At 42.2% G+C, this 17,157-nt stretch overlaps 1 protein-coding gene across 25 annotated transcripts in view; it reads right to left on the reverse strand.

The window, feature by feature from the left end:
• The window catches only part of EPB41L3 (erythrocyte membrane protein band 4.1 like 3), a 178,152-nt gene that overhangs the window by 28,417 nt on the left and 132,578 nt on the right, over window positions 1-17,157 (reverse strand). For all 25 annotated transcript variants that reach the window (XM_059140635.1, XM_059140639.1, XM_059140641.1 and 22 more), the window contains 6 exons: window positions 15,108-15,183; window positions 12,574-12,792; window positions 11,721-11,808; window positions 6,161-6,313; window positions 2,110-2,207; window positions 912-1,087 (listed from right to left, as the gene is read on the reverse strand). In XM_059140635.1, the coding sequence (XP_058996618.1) occupies window positions 912-1,087; window positions 2,110-2,207; window positions 6,161-6,313; window positions 11,721-11,808; window positions 12,574-12,792; window positions 15,108-15,183 (810 nt within the window). The remainder of the gene's footprint in view (window positions 1-911; window positions 1,088-2,109; window positions 2,208-6,160; window positions 6,314-11,720; window positions 11,809-12,573; window positions 12,793-15,107; window positions 15,184-17,157) is intronic.

Raw genomic sequence — 17,157 nt, forward strand, 5'->3', positions numbered from 1 at the left:
CAAATTGTACACATGCTAGACACATCTAATTCCTTTTAAATCCACGGAATAGGTCTTCTGTAGAACTAATCTCTAGGTGCTTGGAATGAGAAACCAGAGATTTGGCCATGGCTCATTTTCTAAGTATTATTATTATAGTAGTAGTAGTAGCAGTAGTACAGCTGCCATGTGTTGTAGCTGCTATTGTGCGTACCTACAAACAGCAATACGAAACTGTCGCATATGACAAAAATCCATGGGACTCACAATTATGTCATTCCTTAGAACTGTTATTTCAGTAATTCTCCCCTTGCTGAACTTGCAATTTGACTTCATAGTGGAGAACATTTACACAGCAATGCTCTTCCAGTCCATCCGTGGTGGTAATTAATATTAACCAGGAGGACTCAACTTGGAGCCCTTGGATCTATTATTATCTGAACGTCATCCTTTCTATCAGCTATCATGCACTGACTGGTAACAGTCACGTTTTTTCCATAAAAATTTTGTAGAAACAGACACAGTCCCTCTTCTGAAACAAACTGACTATAACAAACCCGATAATCATTTCAGAACTGCCATTAAGTGAACCCAATTACTTACAGAGTATGTGGCAACTATATTCAGGATGAGAGCATCTTTCTCCGAATTCGGGGTGCCGGCTTACGAAAGCTATGCTCTTCATTCCCTTAGTACCATTCTTTTATGGAATTTTATAGAAGTCTATCAATAACAGATATTAGACTCACCAAGGCACTTTTTTTTGTGAGGGTGGGGGTTAAAACGTGCCACTCAGCCGTGGACCAGTGAGTGCTTTTCACTTCATACTGTTCAAGAAGACCTGTGTTCACTGAAATCTTGTGATGGTTTCACACTCTTTCTGGGTAGCCATTTGGGATTCTTATTACAAAGGGCTTGTACGCAACGCCTACCTCCATCCAAACTGCGAGACATGGTATAGCGTTTGCTGGACGAGCGTTCGAAGTAGGGGGCAGGACGGTCTATCAACGCACTGGCTCTCCTTGTCTGGGCTTGTGTCCTGCCACTGTAACGGAACTTGGAGCCCAAGGTCAGGAACTTCTTTGGAGGTGCTTCTGGTAACAACAGTCTAGAGATATTAAAGAAAAGATACCAGAGAGACCCATCAGTCAAACATAAAGAAAGCTACCTTCACTTTTTTAGTCAACAGTAAAGTGCTTTGTGTGCTAAAGGTTGAACACATCACATGTTTGAAGAATGTGATTTTATAGGGGAAAAAATGTTCCCAGTGTGTATCAAGCAGGGAGTTGCAGAGAGGCTATACATACGATGGGGGTTGTATGTACAGTGGGGGACTACATGGACTGGAGTTCATCTCACACAACTGGGGAGCCTATGGTTCTATAAACCTGAAGAACAGTTGACGAGCTGACTTTAGTGAAGCAGAAGAGCGATAACTTGATATTTTATAGACACAAATCAGATAGTTTAAGTAAGTTAAGGAGTCCAGGGTTTTGAGAAATGACTGAAATAGTAAGGGATGGGCTAAATCCTTGAAGTGGACATCTTATAAAAAGGAAAAAGACACTAAAAGTAATAAAGAAAGTGGACCTAAGGCATATAAATATAAGACAAATGAAGGAAGATCCTTCAGTCCGAAGTTTTTAGGATTTCTTATCAAAAAATCTGGTGACCATGAACTGGAAGGAAAAGAAAGGACATGCTTCCATATTCTCCTTCCTAGCAGATTTTTACAATATAAGCAATTTCAATCATTCTTTTTTTTTTTCCATTAAAGTTGGTCAATCCATTAACATCTTAATTTTTTTTTTCAGCATTCTGAGATTGCTTATGCACCACACCCAGTGCTCCATGCAGTATGTGCCCTCCTTAATACCCACCCCCAGCCTCACCCACCCCCCCACCGGCCTCCCCTCCAAAACCCTTAGCTTCTTTCTTGGAGTCCATAGTCTCTCAAGCTTCATCTCCCCCTCCAAGTTCCCCCAATTCACTTTTCCTTTCCTTTTCCTCATGTCCTCTGTGTTATTCCTTATGCTCCACAAGTAAGTGAAACCATATGATAATTGACTTTCTCTGCTTGACATACTAATTCTTCTTTAGGAAGGGAAAAAAAAAGTCATCTTTACCCACCTGAAAAATGTATGGTGTTCAACACACACTTTCCACAAACGCTTGGCAGCTCGATGGTTTGGCAGCTTAAACCCAATGGTGCTTTCAAATTGTTCAAACTAAATTTTAAAAGACATCAAAGAGTAAAGTCAAGTTTGCAATTATAAATAACATAAAAGCAAATAATTTGCAAAATTATGCCCCCTCCAAGTTTCCTTTATTCACAAAATCAAGGGCTATATGCAGAGTTCTCTCTCTACAACTTCACTCATTAAAAAAAACAAAAACAAAAACAAAAACCTTGTATCTATTCTCTTTAAAATGCTACAGACATAGACAACCACATAATGTGTGTAGTAAATGTTTTATGGACAAGTATGGATTTTATGAAAACTAAATGAAAAAAGAAAGAGGTTATCTGGATTCCTTCCAGAGACCAATTTGTCCTGATCTCATTTTTAAGCCTTATTTTCATGATGTCTCTGTGACATCATGTCTTCAACTGGAATGTACGGGAATGAGCAAAATGTTTGTAGTGTTCTCAGGCTGACTTTTTCTCTCAGGATTTGGTCAGAGAATAGGTCTACCTCCTAGGTGTTTGATGACCTGGTATCAGATATTGCTGATTCTATTTCTGCATTCCCCTCTGGACTACCATGCTAACCACTAACATCTTTTGATAGTATATGTACGATCACAGACTGGGAAAACAGTTTCATATCTCGCAGCACGTACAACTCAGATGACTATCAGCCATTTGCTTTCTCAAAGTGAAATATCTGACTTCCTGAGTAATATATTTTAATATCATTATTGCAAATGTTTGGGATTTATTATTTTCTGAAGACAGTATGCATCAGGCCACCAGAGGGCAACCATTTTAAACAGTAAAAGCTTTCCAAAAGATAGAACAACCAGACTACTGATACAGTCAATAGAAAAATAGTAATTCATGTAGCAAAGAACCCGGGGTGGGGTGGGGGGGCTATGCATGGCATATGAGAGAAAACTATGCTTGCCTTCTACTTCTTATTTGAGTGGGACTAGGGGCAGGTGGGGTTGAGGGGGAGAATGAGAAATACATCACAAGCTATTCCAACTACAATTGCCGTTCCCAATTTTGTGCTCACTCTGGATGTTCGTATGTAGTGGTAGTGGTTAACAATCACTATTGGCCAAGAGCCCCAGCCAGTCGACAAGCCAGGGTATTATGGATTGCGACTAACCCGTCCTCCGTTTATTCACCCTGCACCTAATATGGACCACACGCTCTGCTAAAGCCAGGCAGGGGTTTTAAAAAACAATCAACTTGGGGTGCCCGTGTGGCTCAGTCGTTAAGCGTCTGCCTCCAGCTCAGGTCATGATCCTGGGGTCCTGGGATCGAGCCCTGCGTGGGGCTCCCTGATCAGTGGGGAGTCTGCTTCTCTCTCTCTCACTACTCCTGCTTGCATTCTCTCTCTGGCTGTATCTCTTTCTGTCAGATAAATAAAATTTTAAGGGGGAAAAAAAAAAAAGAACAATTAACTTGCTCTCTGTTGCAAAAAGCTGGGACTATTTTCTTGCTGCTATCCTCCTTAGACCAAAGATGACAGAGGCTCCTCAAGTTCTGAATGTTCATCTCTCTCTCTGTGCTTTGTACCCATGTCTCGACCTCTTCAAAGCCTTGTGCCACTGAAAATTTTTTCTTTCTTCTAAAGCCCATATATCTATATATCTATCTATAGATCTACCTAAATATATATTTATATAGATATATCTATATCTGCCAAAAAAGAGGGGGGAAAGCCCAACTTTCTTTGAGCCTGCTTCTGCCTGAACCACAACCCCATCTCGCTCCTTGACAAATGTCAGAAGGAGCAGCTTTGGGTACTTCCCTCCCCACCTCATCGCGACCTAATGTACCACAAAAGGTGCTCCGACAACCCGCTCGAACCCTTCAGTGTCCCAGTGGGATCCGTCGAGTCTGATGCACTTTTCTTAGTTCTCAGCCCACATGCCTTCTCTGTAACATTTGGCCAGGCTGGTTTACCATGTACTCAGAATCTCATCTCCTTGTCCTTCGTGATGGCTCTTGCCTCTTCTCTTCTTTCTCTGGCTGCTTTGGTTCATCGGCCTGGGTTCTTCCGCCTACTCCTCCCTCAAAAATGGACGTTACCCAGAGTTTCTGTTTTAGAGTCTCTCTTTTCCTTTAACTTGCCTTGTTCTTTGGGTAATATATTTCATTCCCAAGGCCCTTAATAGAATGGATGCAGCTATTGACTCCTCCAGACCTCTATCTCTTAATTATGCAAGAATCACCCCGTGAAAATATATCAACAGAATTTATTTATTTTTTTCTGAAATTCTCCCTGTTTTCTCTCCCTGTTTCTCTCCTCATGATCTCTCTGATATCATGTCCATCAACTTCATTCTTGCCAACCAAAGACCCCTCATTCCCTCCACTCTTCAGGCCCTTTCTCCATCTCGTGTCCAAGACCTACAGGCTCAGTTTCTGAAACTTCTCTCACACTGGCTCCTTCTGTTCTATTCTCATGGCCTCTGCCCTGGTTGAGGTCTTGGCACACCTCATCGCAAAGCTGCTAAGTTTCACTCCAAAGTATTCGTCTAGCATATCATACCCTCTCTAAAACCTTCCATGGCTCACTATTGTTTCCTGATGTGTTTCTCCAGCTTTCCCATCTGGGCCCTCACCACAGCACGCTTACCCCACGTCTGCGCAGTGTTGTATGTGCAAATGTATCATGACGACATAATTCTAAGTACATGAGACTGTTTTTTGCTCAACAGAAAGTCCTTTAAGTACAGGAACAAGGTCATATTTATTTTTCTATTTCTAATGCCCACTATGGTGCCTGACTATGAACAGATGGTCACTTGTAAATATTTGATGAATTATATATTGGTTTTAAGTTTTATATGCAATTTCAGTGAATATAAAAAATTACAGATTATTTCAGTCTTCACAGACAAGTTTGACTTTATATTTACAGGGAATCATAAACATGATTCTTTGCTCTATAGTGTGATTTTAAAAAAAATTTTAATTGTGGTATAACTGACATATAACCTATTAGTTTCAAGTGTATAACATAATGATTTGATGTTTATATACACAGAGAAATGATCACAATTAAGTCTAACATCCATCACCACACACAGGTTGGTTTTTTTTCTTGTGATAAGAACGTTTAAGATCTCCTTTCTTAGCAACTTTCAGATACAATACAGTATTATAACTATAGTCACCGTGCTGTTCATTACATCCCATATAACCTGATTTTTAATTACTTTTCCACCAATGGAGAGGCTGATTTTGAAGAGAGAATAATTCTGTATTGTACCAGAAAATGTTCAGAGACACAGACGAGCTGTAACCTTAGAGCTCTGTCTCCATTAGAATACCTATGCTCATCAGAAACGGTATATTTATTTATCATCTGTTACACAGATAATAGGAAATATTTACCACCTATTATGTGTAAACCACTATGAATCTGGTTAGTCAATAACTTTTACTTTTTTTCCATCAGTCTTTCTGAATAAAAGAAAAAGCAGAAATGTACGAGGCTATGAGACATTTGCATCATTTACCCTTGGTGTCTCCTCCTCGAATTTTTTTTGTACTTTGATCACATTGTCTCGATGCTATTCATGCTAGCGTGCCAGCAGATTTGGAGTACGAAAAGGGCATGAGTGTATAAAACAGGGACAGACGGGAAGAAATCTGTTCTTTATTCACAAAAGGTTTAGTACCTCAGAGTTTCTTTTATACCTTGGTCTGAGAGCTATAGAACATTATCCATGTATCTTGTGGTTACGCTAAAATCGGCAAAAATAAAAACTTTTCCATCTATGCAGTGGGACAAAATTAGAACCAGACCATTAAGAAGAAGAAAATATTTTACTTAGTGCTATATATCAAACAAACCTACAAAAAATTCTCATAGGCATGGACACATAACTCACCATGTCCCACAATGCTCAGAACCTGGGAGCTGTCAATTTACATTTCTGTTTGCCACTGGGTACCTTTCTTTCCAATGTACACGCCAATTGCGGGGCGGGGACTTACCTCTCCCGGCCGGATCTTAATGTAAAAGTTGTTCCGTTTGTATGAAATTTTTAGAACCTTAGGCCAGGCAAATCTGTTGATCCTCAGGCGGTCACGATATATCAACAGACCACTCGCACAAACTCCTAACATAATTTCTACTCCTTCAGAATCCTAGAAAACGGCATCAAGAAACACTGGGTCAGTATTTCACGGGTTTCCACGTGGGATGAGGGTGGCATTTAACGCACCATAGCAATCTGTGAAGGAACCCGTACTTGACTGCTGACGACTCTAATTTCAATAAGAAAAATACCCCCATTGTGTTTTGTTTTTTTTTAATATGTTCCCCCTAAATAATTGATAATCAGCTGTTAATGAAGATCTTGATCGCTGTGGAGTTGTGTGAGTGTAAAACTGGCTCACTGATGGCTCACGATGTAAGTACTACAGAGAGAGGACACTGTCTGCATGACATGCTAATAACGGTACAAACGAGAGAGACAGGTCTCATGACCGAGCGCCAGGCACGGCTCTCACCAGTGCACACACGTGTAACGTTAACTCCTTTACGTGTAACGTTAACCCCTTTACTCTTCACTAGGAGACTCTGTGATAGTTCCTAGGACTCTTCCTACTTTACAGATGAGGAAACTTAAAAAAAAATTTTTTTCAGTGTTCCAGATTCTTTGTTTATGCACCACACCTGGTGCTCCATGCAGTACGTGCCCTCCCTAATACCCACCGCCAGGCTCCCACAATCGGCCACTCCCCCTGCCCTCCCAAACCCTCAATTTGTTTCTCAGAGTCCACAGTTTCTCATGCTTCATCTCCCACTCCAATTTCCCCCAACTCACTTCTCCTCTCCATCTCCCCACGTCCTCTGTGTTCTTCCTTATGCTCCACAAGTGAAACCATGATAACTGACTTTCTCTGCTTGACTTATTTCACTCAGATGAGGAAACTTAAAGCGTGCTGAGGTTAAGTGCCCACCACAGCTGAATTTATGGGCAGCCTGGTTCCAGAGGCAAGGCTTTTGATTCCTACGTGTACTAATGGAGAGGCCCTGTCCTTTCTAATGAGTATTTTGGAGTTTGTTCCATTGAAAAAGAGCCTTGATCTTTTTTTTAATACACCACTAAGGTCAGAAATTCAAATATAAAATAGGTTTTTCAAGTAGGAACATACTTCCCCAACATGTCTCAAACACACACACTGCCCAGTCGTAATGGGAACTGAGTCACATACATAAATAGAGACACATTCTCTGTATCTCCCCAGTTTTGTTTTGTTTTGTTTTAAGTGGGAGCACGCTATATTTATAACAGGATTGTCTGCTACTTGCACGTTTCATCTTTAGGTCATTTTCTAGGGATGTGGGATGAGAAGTCTCGGAGGTCATTGGAGAGGTCATATAAAGCTCAGGAGACATTGCATGGATAGCCAATGCCTCCTAAATGCTGTATTTGGGTGAAATCGGGGTAAAAGGAACATGTGCAGTGACCCTGCATGGGGAGGATAAAGGACAGAAGGCAGGACTGTGAGACTCAATCTCCACGTCCTGGTCTTACTGGATGTCAGAAGCAGGGGGCACCTAAGAGGCAAAGGTGAGGTCTTTTGTCACATTAATTGTCACAACTGTCCCTGGCACTGAGTCCCTCTGTAGCAGCGATGAGGGGACGGGGAAATGGAAGCATCCAAACAGGAGATTCTGACTCCTCCATACTGTGGGAATTTACTTCCTAAATCTCGTCAGTGCAAGGCATAAAACGAGTATTTCCAGAATCAAAAATAAATATTTCGGTCCATCTCTGGGAAATCCAAGTCTGCAAATACGATTCTAACTGGATTAAAATGAAATATTGCACTGGGGAAATGGATCACTCCATTAGATACGAAATTACTCTACAGAAGTGGAAATACTCGATGGCAGGATATTACAGCGTAATTAAATTTGAGGAGAATTCAAAGACCAGAAACTGCCGACCATTTATCAAGGGCTTTAATCTGAAAGAGCAAATGGAAGAGCTAGAGCCTGAGGCCGACGTGTAGCTGGCACTATTGAGCCTTCGGAACTGCGTAATCTGTCCCTGGGGCTGCTCAGTGACCCTCCCGTACCATGAGCAAAAATGCAGGCATGGAGGGAGGACTGTTGGGAGTAAAAGCTCCTTGACTCGCTTTCTGTTTTACCAGATAAATAAGGAGTTAGAGCCTCTTGCGCTAGTATCTATTTTAAAATCGTCCATTAGTGTCTTCGGATAATGAGAAGACAGCATCCTTCACGGGGAAAGAGCAGGAAACCCCCACCGACTGCTTGTCTCGGGCTCGCCGCCACCACACACGTCTGCGTGTCCCCCATATTGTTATCAGCTACGCACCCCAAGCAAGTGGGGTGGCAGTGAACACCCACTTCCTTGTGCTCAGGACTGGACGCTGCTTGAGAGCAGCCATTCCATGTGAGAAGAGAGGGCAAATGAAGACAGAAAACGTCAGGAATATGTGGGGGTTTTAAACTGGATGAACGTTTCCACTTCATTAATCCACCAGCAACGACAAAAAAAATACTTCGGATATCCAGTCTTCTGCCACAGCCTGCAGTCCTGACGTTGGCTTGATATGTCCTTCTTTTGTTTTTTTAAAAAAATATTTTACTTTGCCTTCATTCCTTCTATTTCTGAAGTGTGTCATTTCTTTGTGTAGATCTAAATTTCCAACCTATATTGTTTTGTTTTAAGATTTTATTTATTTGACAGAGAGAAACACAGTGAGAGAGAGAACACAAGCAGAGGGAATGGGAGGAGAAGCAGGCCTCCCGCCAAGCCGGCAGCCTGATGTGGGGCTTGAACCCAGGACCCTGGGATCATGACCTGAGCTGAAGGCAGCCACTTAACGACTGAGCCATCCAGGCGCCCCTTGATACATCTTTTGTATTGAAAGCTGTCACGGCGTTCTTTCTTGGGGATGTGTGTGTTTCCCTATCAATATGTTGACACATTTAATACTCCCTTTAGTGGGTAACATCAAAGGAAGATCTGGATAGTCTCAGTCTATCATAATTAAAATAAATGAGTGGACTAGTCCCTTAATTTAAAACCACCGTTCCAACTTCACTGTCGTTCACTTATCACTCGGTCCGTGGGATATCCAGCAGGGATTTAGACCTACCTATCTACATGTCAGAATCTCATATGAGGTAAATGACTCTGACTGAACCTACTCAGGCTGACAGTTAAGTGACAAATGAGCAGAGACAGTCGTCCTAAGAAAAAAAAATGAAGCATGTAGGACAGATTTTCCAAAACAAGGGACCTTCATCTCATAATATGTTGTTCATTCTTTATACAGAGCCACAGAGTCCAAGATCACAATTCAGAATTTCTAAATGGACCCTAAAGCTCAGGGCCTTTCATACCATCCACAGAAGAGAATCCTCTCACTTACAACCGGAAATTCACTCTAATTTAATTCAGTAAATTTCCTTCTTGAAATGATGGACTGTGGCTGCCGGAGAAAATGGGAGTCCACAACTGAACATTCGTTATACTTAATATTCAGATGAAATCCTAAAATAGGCTGTGTTTGTGCTTCCTTAATTCCTTCTCTTTAATTGGCATGATTTCGAATCGTATTAGTGAATGAAAAAGCAGCGATCTATTTTAATTTAGAGGCTACAGCAATGTTAAGTGATTTTATTTGTACTGATAAGAACACTGATAAATCCTGAGTTGCCCTTCCCAAACATAAGCCCTAATCTTTTATTTGTTTATTTTTCCCAGGCAGTAAGTGAATCATCGTGTGTAACCTAACTTCAAAAATAGCTTTCAATTCACTCAAATTTTCGGGCGACCTTCATTTCCCTCTTGTTCCCTTATCTGCTAGCCGCCTAGGGAAAAACTCAAAGAGGAAAACAATCTTCGTGTGTCTCCTCGTTTTCTTTTTTAAATCCTCTTCCTACCGTATACAGCATACGATATAAAACACTTTCTTATCCAAGTGAAAAATAAGTGAAAAAAAAAAAAAAAAGAATAATGAACTGGCAAGTAAATAGAGCTACACCTGCTGTTGTAATTACACACAAATGTCAAAAAGCTTGGCAGTCAATGTCCCAGCACATCCCCAGGATGTCCCAGCCAAGTCTCCGAGATTTTGCTCGTGTTCGGGCCTTCAGGCCTTGAACGTGCTCACCCTGTATGATGTACGAAATGATCCACAGACAGAACCCATCAAACTCATATGTGTTTGATGGCCGCCATTTTCTTTTTCAAATACAGGGTGGAGCGGTCTGCTCTCTAAGAGACCCACGGGCAGCATCAGTAGAGCCTACAGACCACAGATTTCCCTCCCATGGGTCCTCAAGATGTATGCTTCAACAGAGCCAGCTGAAATTCTCCTCATTTTTTGGCCCCAACCTTGACTGTGTCAGATACTTGCATGCCTCGAAGGCTATTACCTACATGTTCTTTCGGGTTTCAAACCACGGAAGGGGTGACTGCTGGGTCCATCAGTAATAAGGGCATGTTCCAATACAGGAGTGATAGTCTCTTGATAACCCAAATCAGAAGGAACTACCCTTGAACTTCAAGCATGGATTTTTTTTTTTTTTTTTAAATGTTACTGAAAGACCAGAATCCATTCCTAAGATCCTAACAAATTTCGTACGCTTTGGAGGAAGTTTTCAGAAGGCTTGTCTATGCTTCTACAGTACTTTTACTCACAGCTGCTCAAATACCACATGAACAGTCCATATACTCACTCTCTCACTCTGGAAAAAAAACAGAGATTCTGGGAAAGTGCGACCTGGAGTCAAATGTTTTATGCAGCCTCACCACCTCAACCCTCCTATAGACCCGTTCCAACTTCAAAAGACTCTGTGGCCAAGATACAGCTTTGACATTTCGCCCATCACCAATCAACGAGGCAATCCTTAGCTTTGGGGCCTCATTTTAGTTGAACTAAAATGACCACCTTATTTCAAAGCACTGATTATGTGTCAGAGAACCTAAGTTCTAGAGAGAGCTATTTAAAGTTGACGTGAATGTGCAGAGCGCCCGGGGAAGCATCCAGAACAGAGGCATCCAACAGGACTTGGCACATGAGAGATGTGACAGGTGGGTCTTGGACAATTGGCCACGGTTGGGTCAGGTAGACAGAAAGGAGGACAGCTCGGGCAAGGACGGGCGCATTCAGGGAAGACGCAGAGACAGGATCTGGCAGAGGCCAAGGGCACGTGTTGGCACAAAGTGGGAAATAAAACCGTGACAGGAAAGGGGGCTGTGTTAGGAGCTTATTACGGGAAGATAAATCTCTAACTGAACCAAGGGGCAAACTGAGGCTTTGCCTAACTAAGGCATTTCAGCAGCTGAGGCCATGAGCTATGGGAGTTTGAGACATGCAGAGCAAACCCTTCCGTAAAATCTCAGAGAGCTGAATTTGCCTTGTCACTGAGTGGGCCTTAAAGCAAACACAGGTTTGGATCCCCAAAGTTTTTAATGATGGAAGTACAAAATCACCAGCTTATAGTAATAACAACGCTGCATTAAAGAAAATTAAATAGGAAGTTTGGGGTTTAAAAAATGCATACCTTGGCATGATGTAAATCAACTCCATACATGGACAGTTTTTTGGCATTTTCCAAGAAATGCATCTCTGCTTCTGCTGGCGTCATTCCTCTGAGAAGGGGGAAAAAAAAGTCACAATGCTGCTTTTCTTTTACCTGGCAGGACTGCAATATTTTCCACTTAGCCTTGCTGTCTCATAAGCAAACCCCTTAGAGGCACCAGCAGATTCATGCTCTGAAGGGGGTGGCGGAGAATCACAGGAACAATGGCTTTCATTTTTTTTTAAAGATTTTATTTATTTTACAGAGAGGTGGGGAGAGACAGAGAGCAAGTGTACAAGCAGTGGAGCAGCAGAGGGAGAGGGAGAAGCAGGCTTTCCACTGAGGAGGAGCCTGATGGGGGTTGGATCCCAGGACCCTGGGATCATGACCTGAGCTGAAGGCAGCCGCTTAGCTAACTGAACCACCCAGGTGCCCTAAGGAAAATGGCTTTTAAAATCACTGGGTGACTCAGTCAGTTAAGTGTCTGACTCTGGATTTCGGCTGAGGTCATGATCTCAGGGTCGTGAGATTGAGCCCCATGTCCGGCCCTGCACTGAGTGTAGAGCCTGCTTAAGATTCTCTTTCACTCTCCATCTACCCTCCTCCCAACTACCCTCTCCCCATTCTTTCTCTCTCTCTAAACAAGAACCACCACCAGAATACAAGGAGGAAGAGTGTAACTACCCCAGAACCATATAAAATACAGAACCTCCGTCTGCTACAGTCCCAGCCTTCATGCCCCTGAAACGCAGCCTGGTAAGAGCAGGTAATACAAGGGACGCTCACCCATCAAAGCACAAGCCAAACAAACGTTCTCAAGCTTTCTGCCACTAACCTGTGGCTCTTGTGCAGCTCGATCACTTTGTCTTCCAGTTCCTTCGTGTGGTTTGGCGCAAAGCGGAACTCACTGATGTAATCGTTCCCACATTCATCTGGGTCGTAGTCTCCAAGTTCGGACTGGACAGTGTAGGAGCCCAGCAGGGCCAGGGTGACAAAGGAGCAGGGCAGCCTTCCGGACACGATATCATCTCGCAGCTGTAGGCAGAGGTAGTACCTTCCAGGAGTCAAAAGACAAAGCAAAAATCCAGCATGAGGACAGGAGAAAAGCAGGCCACTTGGTACAAATTGCACTATAAGCAATTCCTTCCTGGGGAATGATCGCACTAGGACCAATTTTCCAGCATCTCTACTTTGCTTTAGGTGTAAGGGGAAAATACCTGGCTCTAAAATACAGTATTAAAGGGCATCTTGAGGCAAGTCAATGCTCCTAATAATTTTTACTTATTAGTAAAGTATGATTACTATTAATTATTAAGAAAGATAAAATTAAAAATTTTATTTATTAAAAATAAATTTATTTATTAATGGCACTGAGAAGAAACCTCAAGACGTATTTCTTTAACGTCTTTTAAAATAACTAACATTTAAAATCCACATCAATGATTCCCCAACACACTCCCTGAAATCTCTGGTTGGGGGTACTATCATGTAACAATGGTGCAGCTAAACGCAATTACTAAGTTTCTACCAGCCTTGAGGAAGTGTCATTTTGCTGCATCGGTTAAGCATCCTGCCACGTGAGCGAGGCCGATTTCAGCTAACTCGCCAGCTACACCACCAGCGACTGCACCTACTCCTGCCTTCCTGATGCCATGGTCTCTTCGTAATAACAAACAATCGCTCCCGTTTCCAGTCCTCATTTTTTAATTTAGAGAACTTCCTAGAATCCAACTGATATGAAGACTAACTCTGAAGAATTACTACTTTAAAATCTGAGCACCTCATCCCTACAAGTAAACAGCTTTATACTCAAGGAGTAAGAGATATTTTCCATTTCATGTGGCCAAGATATACAGATATCGCCACTGATAGCTGACTTATCTTCTCTGCTTCTTGCTTTTCAATATTTAGATAGACTACTAACTGCAGGAGACTCCAAGGGAAGTGCTAATGTTGATAATAATAATACTCTTCATAGGGGTGCCTGGGTGGCTTAATGGGTTAAGCCTCTGCCCTTGGCTCAGGTCATGGTCTCTGGGTTCTGGGATCAAGCCCCACATTGGGCATTCTGTTCAGCAGGGAGCCTGCCTCCCTGCCTACTTGTGATCTCTCTCTCTCTCTGTCAAATAAGTAAGTAAAATCTTTAAAAGAAAAAAAAAAAAACAACCCTTCTTGCCCCAGGATATAGGTATAACAATAAAATATCCTTGCACCGTTCATATACGAAATAAACTGTTAATCTGCTGAAGATGAAGACAATGATTAAAGTCTTAAGGCCCCCTTCAAATGTGATTTTAAGCTGATATAAAAAAACTCCATGTAATACAGATACAGAAGTTTCTACACATTCCATAGACTCTGCAAACATTGCACAAATATAAAGGAACCATGCATCGCATGGTTCTATATATGTGTTCTATATATGTGGCTCTATAACCAATAAATTAGCCACAATTAAGTGGTTCTTCAATATTATTAAAAGTATCTTTAAATAAGAAGTCATCCATTTTCCTAGATTTAAAAAAAATATAAAAGAAATCCTTTGTAACTATTTCTTTTACTATTTGCCTAATACATCTGCTGGAACTATTTTTACTCCTAGCCAGTGACTGGAGCTGTTTGGAATAATTCCCCTTTTCTGGAAAGCCCTCCAAGAAGCATGTGAGGCTTACGCAGAAAATTCGGTACGCACTGCACAATGTCACTCTGACTGGCTGTAAACTTACTACCAAGCAGGGTGAGAGAGTCAGCAGTTCCAAAGGAGGATGTGAAGGAGCCTAGAACACATGGCAAACCCAGGATAGCCTCCTAAAGGGATCTCCCTGCACACTCAAAGCTCAAGTCACTGCACCAGGATATTTTTACGTTAGTTTCCTTTCTTCAGTCTTCCTTCCCCCAAATGAATGAATCATTTTTCCTGTACACACAGGGCAGAGAAAGTAAACTCCTCTGTGTGCCTTTGGTGCCTGATTTTTTAAAATAGCTGTTGCGTATCAGACTGGTTATATAAACAGCAGAAGCATCCAAAGACACATTTTTACTCTGAGTTTTAGAGCAGGAGCACTAGGAACTGCCGTATCACGTAAGGCTGAATCCCATCCAATTTGACGGTGGTGGGTGGATGACAGTATCTCAATTCTGCAAGTTTTCCCGCCAAGGTCAGACAGACGGAAGTAGCAGCTTAGCACCAAAGATTCAACTGTGAACAGATACGATTTGGCAAATCTTCTCATCAGATGTTTGCTCTCGCTCTGTTGCCTTTGGTTTGCCATTTCTGGCGTGGATGACTGAAAGGTTCCCAGATGTAAGCATGCCCTTCCCCAGAGAGTAAAGAGAAGCCTGCCTTTTTCAGAGCCAACTTTCAAATACCTGGTGATATCTTCGGATAGCTGGGCGGGGTCTGGTGGGTAAAATTTCACATTAAATGAAAAGTGCCAAGCACCACCTGCAGAGATGAGAGAAAAATTAGGATCAAAACTCAGAAAATCCCTTTCTACTCATTTTTATGATAGTGAGAACTGCCTTAACTCCAAGTACTAACTCCCAAGCAACAATGGCTCCTCCGTGGAAAACAGGAAAAGTCTCAAGTTCAACGAAATCCAGGTATGTTTGAAACTTCACCTAGTCCTTAATCTTTGCCCCATATCCATTATTGGCGCTTTTAACTCGCCTGGAAATTGATTACATTTCCTCCCATTCCCGGGGACAAAGGTAAGCCGTTAGAAGAGGGGGGAAAATACGTGAATGACAGGGATAATACAGACAGACAAGTCCAGAACTGACTGGCTCTACTGCTCTGAAATTCTAGATACTCACATAGCAACGGTACATGTCCTTTCTGCTTTGTTATTACAGGTCAAACCCCATTATAATACATGCCAAGGAAAGTTTCAAGATATTTTTGTTTTCTGGGAAGGTTTTGTTGTGAATATTTAAGTGAGCTGCTTCCAGGCTGCTGAAAATTTTCTTCCTTGGCGAAATTGTTGATTCGAGAGATGCCTGAAGGCATGAACAGTGCTTCCCCAAATTCGCCCCCCTCCTTACGGGCCCAGGACTCGGACGGGTGCTCTTGACGCGCTGCTGTTCTTGATCCCATGGCCTCTCCTTACAGCCTCCTCTCCCACAAGGAAATCATCAATCTGGGGCAGCGGACAGTCACCGGCTCTCCGCGCTGCCCCCACTTACACCTGAAGCACCATGAGGCCTTCCGAAGCTCTCCATTTTATTAATACGGTCTCTACTGGTGTATGGTTTATCACTATAAATATGGAGAAACATTTTCTTCTTTTCTACATTTACTCTCTCTCCACCTCATCCCTACTTGAACTCCTCGTACTCACTTCGTTCTTTTTTCCTGGGCTCTTAACGCGGTAACTCATTCAAGTCTGGGTGTTCCTTCACGGGACATTTGATCTCCCCACACAATGACCAGGAAAGGGCTCCAGCATTGAGCTGCTTGTGTTTGGAAGGCGCTACTGAGAAACTCCTCCCAGTCTCCTTGGCTTCCATACAGGGGGCCTTTCATCTATACCATGAGCGGTAGCCACTTCCTTTCTCTCTGTGATTTCACACAGTTGAGGCTCTTAAGCCTCAACTATCCCCCTAAGATGCCCAACACTCCTTCCTCCCCATTAAATGACTTCTGGAAACTCCATTTGCTCCATGAGTGGTTTGCAAACATTCAGAAGAAAGGGTAGAATTCTAAGTACCAGCTTCTTTCTTTGGGCTCTTCTCTTGAGTATGAGGCAAATACTTAGCTGCACAGGTTACCTGTGATTCTGTCATAAGCAGCACGGTTACATTTATTAGTCTAGTTTATTCTCAACACGACTATTCATAATCCACTTAAAATTCCACACAGCAGGATCACTGCCTGAGGTAGCTTATAAAGAACTGGCATAAAGCCACGTATCACTGGTTGCTTGTTATCATTTTTAAATCACTCAGAAAATATTCCTGAAACATAGGCGCTAAGAATTGTTAAATTATCCCTCAATCCCATATATTTCTAGTGATGATTTTTCCAGGTCCTTTTGTTAATCAAAAAAGGGTCTGATCTTGTTTTATTTTCCTATTGATTCCTAGGCACTTTCTGCTAACATGGTTCCCTTTACTGCTTGCCGATGGTGAGGTTCATAAATGAGAGCGGGCTTTCCCCCCAAGCAAGTGGAATGAAAATTAACTAAGATTAGTTATGGGAAATGGATGTATTGCTCTTTTGTCATTTCTATCCTTTCCAAAGTATGCCCTGAACTCAGTGAGTGGTTGATCAATGTAATTAAACAATCTCATAATAAATTCAAGATAAACTTTGACATAATAAAAGTATAAGAAAGAGGGGTGCCCGGGTGGCTCGGTTGGTTAAGCGTTGGACTCTTGGTTTTGGCTCAGGTAATGATCTCCCGGTGGTGGGATCAAG

Source organism: Mustela lutreola, chromosome 11 (assembly GCF_030435805.1).
Source record: "Mustela lutreola isolate mMusLut2 chromosome 11, mMusLut2.pri, whole genome shotgun sequence".
NCBI classification, from domain to species: Eukaryota; Metazoa; Chordata; class Mammalia; order Carnivora; family Mustelidae; genus Mustela; species Mustela lutreola.